This window comes from Argentina silus (assembly GCF_951799395.1).
Source record: "Argentina silus genome assembly, chromosome: 11".
NCBI lineage: Eukaryota > Metazoa > Chordata > Actinopteri > Argentiniformes > Argentinidae > Argentina > Argentina silus.
In genome coordinates this window covers 13,606,351-13,611,350 of record NC_139665.1, presented here as the reverse complement: position 1 = coordinate 13,611,350, position 5,000 = coordinate 13,606,351, and the positions used below count along the sequence as shown (strand labels likewise).

At 44.3% G+C, this 5,000-nt stretch overlaps 1 protein-coding gene across 1 annotated transcript in view; it reads left to right on the top strand.

Moving 5' to 3' along the window:
- The window catches only part of plch1 (phospholipase C, eta 1), a gene marked incomplete at both ends in the record, with an annotated part of 57,074 nt that overhangs the window by 21,871 nt on the left and 30,203 nt on the right, over positions 1–5,000 (top strand). Inside the window, 3 exons of the mRNA XM_083681180.1 lie at positions 801–929; positions 2,244–2,414; positions 4,449–4,542. Of these exons, the coding sequence (XP_083537306.1) occupies positions 801–929; positions 2,244–2,414; positions 4,449–4,542 (394 nt within the window). The remainder of the gene's footprint in view (positions 1–800; positions 930–2,243; positions 2,415–4,448; positions 4,543–5,000) is intronic.

The following is a 5,000-nucleotide window of genomic DNA, read 5'->3' as shown; positions in this document are numbered from 1 at the left end:
ACATACACACTCTATTGTCCACACAGCGGCCATTTTTCTGATGCACAAACACACTCTATAACCCATACAGCAGCAATTTTTGTTGAGCAAAACTTATATAGCATTTCTGCTTTATTGGGATAGAGACAGTAGAGATTGACAGGAAGGATGAGAGAGAGGAGGAATGACAAGATGCAAGATGTGTCGAGGGTCGGAATCGAACCAGGAACCTTGCGATTATGTGGTATGTGCATTAGTGTGCTACGCCACTAAGCGCCCCAAAACTTATATACTTTTATAGTTCACCACCTCACGAACAGCAGAATGTAAGCTGGAGATCATAATATAGGGCACCTTTCGAAAGCCCAGCTGTGGAAATTCAGACAAGCTCATTAACTAGCCTTAAAGCACAGGGCTTTGAGGAGCTAGTAAGCCTGAGCAAGCACTGGCACCGCTGTCCAAAAATGGCTAATAAACGGCATGGAACTACTGTTGAAAAAGCATTTCTCAAAAGATCTGGAGCAGTTTGGCAATTGTTATCAAGCCACAGCAGTGACAGACTGGTCTATTTCACTGTTAGTGTCCTTGGCGATCACCACACACACACACACACACACACGCGCGCACGCACACGCACCCACACACACACACACACAGACACTAGCCTACTAGTACTTACATGCACACGCACGCACACACACATGCGCACGTGCACACATGCACACTAGCCTACTAGTACTAATACATACACACACACACACACACACACAGACACGCTTACCTCCAAAGCTGTTGTCCTTAACCAGTGTGCGTGGTCAACGTGGATGAAGCAGACGTTCGAGGAAGCTGATAAGAATGGAGATGGTCTCCTGAACATGGAGGAGATCTACCAGCTGTTGCACAAGATGAACGTCAACCTGCCCCGCAGGAAGGTCAAACAGATGTTCCAGGTCAGTCCAACACAGTGTCATTGCTAAACGTCCTTATACTATGTCTAAGGCAATGTCCTATTTCGACAAAGTAGAAGACAAAAAAAACAAAAAAAAAAAACAACTGAGGTGGGGAAGACCATAGAGTGAACCGTCAAATTGTAGTGTTGCCACTGACAGCTTACAGTTAAGGTAAGGCTTAGATGTTAGAATTTAAGAACATCCACTTGTCATGGCCAGAGGCAAAGCGAGCAGCACAAGACTGACAGCGTTGGAGAACTTTAGCACAGGCCCTTCAGGAAGAGTGAGTGAGTGAGTCAGTCAGTCAATCAGTCAGTCAATCAGTCAGTCAATCAGTCTAGCACGGCAAGATAGTGACAACAGTTAGAGTACTAGTAGCAAGTCTTCTGCTACCTAGAATCCCCCCCAAAAAACAATCACATAAAGCTTTATTCTCAAAAGCTCAAAAGCTTTATTAAATGTTTTCATCTCATTAATGTTGTTGAGTTCATGATGCCGACTTCTTACCCTGGGTATGTGTAGAGTCAGGCAGGGATCTGAACCCCTTAAGCCAAGCTCAATTTTCATAACAGCAGTGTGATGGTGGTGTTAGCTGGCATGATTAGATTTGACATTGGGAAGAACGATAGCAGGACTTTTAGGTCATAGTGTCTTTGCTAAAAGGCTCTCTGTCATATTGCATTGGGCTAGAAAACACAGACACACACACACACACACACACACGCACACACGCACGCATGCACACACACACACACACACACACACACACACACACACACACACACACACACACAGGCTCCCTAAGGACTCAATTTAGTTGTGTGTGTTGTGTGAGGACAGTGCCGGGACACAGTGACCCTGTCCTGTGACCACTCGAGCTGTCAGGATCAAGTCAGGAGTCCCAGGTCTTTGTGTATGAGGACATGGATAAGATGGATGTTTACATAGCCTTTTTTATGATGATATTCCATTTCCATTTCCATTTTTGACTTTTATCCAAAGCGACTTACAACACTTGTCTAAAGTAAGTGAATCATCTGTACATCAGTCATCATAAACAAAAATCTATGCTAGTACCAGGTGCCATTGGCAGTCACAATGCTAGAAAAAGGAAGGATTCCTACCATACAATCAGCCACTTGAGTTTAGATGGTATTCAACTTTCCCCTGGAGGTCCTACACTATTGGCTTTTTAAATAAAATAATAGTGATGTTCAAAGTGTGGAGGTTCTGTTTTGGGGACCGTGTGTTTTTACTTGCCACCACTGTGTCCCCTGTTGTCTCACGCTGATGACGTCACTTCCCCCCTTGCAGGAAGCGGACACGGACGAGCAACAGGGCACGCTGACGTTCGAGGAGTTCTCAGTGTTCTATAAGATGATGTCACTGCGCCGCGACCTTTTCCTGATGCTCATGGCGTACAGCGAGAAGAAAGACCACCTCACTGTCGAAGAACTGGCTAACTTCCTGCGCACCGAACAGAAGGTCAGAGTTCATAAAGATGTAGAGCTCAGCAGCCTATAGGGTCGGAGCAAATGAATAACTCAGCCTATCAGCCTTTACTCAGCCGAGTAAAAATCTCAACCTCAGGGGTTTGACTAAATCACTAACTCAAAACAGTAAATCGATAACTCAATTCCGATTAACTCTGCATTTGGTTCTGGTAATTGTTTCTCAATTATTCATATCAAAAGTAAAAACATGAAAATGAATAAGCTTTACTACAAGACGAGAGGTATCTATCTCGGAAAAGGAAAGAAAAAGTGTAAGTAACAGTAAACCTTATGGGAAAAATTTAAGGGGATTTTCGACTTGAAGCAGATGCAAGTTCACTAACTACATTTTGACTGCAGCGTTCTGAGCCCTATACTATGCTGTTCACTGGCCTGTACCCAGGCGGACATCTGGGAAAAGATTAAGGAGGTTATGGATTATTGTGGATTATTGCTCAGTTACTGTTCCCCCGCCTGTTCTGCAGTGTTTCATTCTAAAGTGTTTCTACCATTAGTCTAGCCAGGCTTTGCCTAGAGGAAGCTGCTCCTGTAAGCCGATTTATCATGCCCAAAATGGGTTTGACTCTGGTGCACCCTCTCTCTCTCTCTCTCTCTCTCTCTCTTTCTCTCTCTCTCTCTCTCTCTCTCTCTCTCTCTCTCTCTCTCTCTCTCTCTCTTCATCTCTCGCTGTCCCCCTTTCGCTTGCTCTTTCTGATCCCTGGTTTTTAAGCTGCGAGCCAAACATGCCTGTTTTGGTGTCCCAATGTTGTATCACGTATAACAGATTCAAATCGGAGAGTAAATGCATCATTCTGCACCTTGTTGCTGAATGATAAGACTCAAGGGAATGTAGTCAAAATATAGATGGGATCAGAATGTAAGGTCAGTGTGTAGAGGAGAACCAGATGTTTACATAACGATTAAATATGGCTGGTTACGTTTGAGTTAACATATTTGTATGCATATTTTAAATAATTAAAGTGGAATTAGGCCAAGGGTTGTGGAAAACTGCCCCCAAGGTGCAATATTGTATCTCTGGTTTCTTCCTTATGTAGCGGTGTAAACCGGTTCTGTTGTGTTTGTTGCAGGAATTGCCACAGTCAGAGATGTTCGTTTGACCCAATTCGCCGTTTATTCAGAGTGTCACAGGGGATTTACTATAAATAAATAATAAAAACAGTCAGGACCCCGCAGGTTAACAGTATAACAAAATAACAAAAGACAGGGGGTTACCAATGATGGTATAGTACAGAAGTACAATTTAACAACAATGTACCTGGTATAGATGAATAATAAAGACAGTCAGGACCCTAGCAGGCTAACAGTATAGCATCAAGCACCATGGTCACTATAGAAAGGAAAAGGGAAATATAACAGATGCTTATGTAGATGTAACCTTATATACATACCCCTGAGATGGCATCAAAAGACTGGGGAGAAGAGTAGGGGGCTTACTCCCCAAGTCTGCAGGGGGCAACAAAGGGGCGTCCCGGGGGTGACAACCAAATAAGGGCATGGCACGAGAAAGTATATATCAATCTGCTACACTTCATCCCCCAGTGCCACATCGCCCAAGTCTAAGTCCAAGATCCCCAATTTGATTCAGCAAATAATGCTGAGCAGAGCAAAACATACTTTACAATTGGTTTTGAGAAAGCTGTAATTATTCAAGACTCAGTATTCAAAATTCCCATTGGATTGATCATTGCCTCTATTAGAAGTATTAAGGTAAAGTTGCCCAACTTTCCCCCAATTTTACACATTTTTGCACATGCAAATTGGAGCCCCTAGTCGATAGACTAAAACGCTGAGGGTGTGTGTGTGTGTGTGTGTGTGTGCGCTCTGATGCGATGCGAACTACAGCGGAGGTCCTATGCAATGTTGAGGAAAAAGCAAACACCATCCTAGGAGGGCACATGGTGAGTGGCCACGTGAGGCCCCTTTGCGCGTCCCTGGTGTGTGTGTGTGTGTGTGTGTGTGTGTGTTCTGAAAGATCTCACTTCTTCTCTCTCTCCCTCTCTTTTAGATGACCAACGTGACGACAGAATACTGTCTGGACGTCATTGATAAGTTTGAGATGTCTAAAGAGAACAAGCAGCACAGCGTCTTGGGAATTGAGGGTAAGCCCTGTCGCTCCGTCCCTCTTTTTACACTTTCCTTTTCATGATGATGATCCTAAAGTGTTGTTGCTCGAGAGAACAATGGAGATGGAGAGAAGGGGTGAGGAAAGGCAGGAGGAGGGGGGAGACTAATTCAGTCCCGTGGGTGGGAGACTAAGCGTGTTACAGTGTGTCTGACTGATGAGACCTGTGTGTCTGATGCCTGCACTGCAGGCCAGAGATAAACCTGTGGTGTGTGTGTATTTGTGTGTGTATTTGTGTGTGTGTGTGTCTTTCTATTGATGTGTCTGTGTGCCTGGACTGTCTTGTCTCTGACTCATGGTGGCGTGCCGGTGTAACTGGATCATAGTAAAACTGCATGGTTTATATTACAGCATCTACAGTATGTGTGTGTTTGGGACCCTAGGAAATTGTCTGGCCACAGGGTTACTGTAATGGCCTGCGTTTTTTTTTTTCTT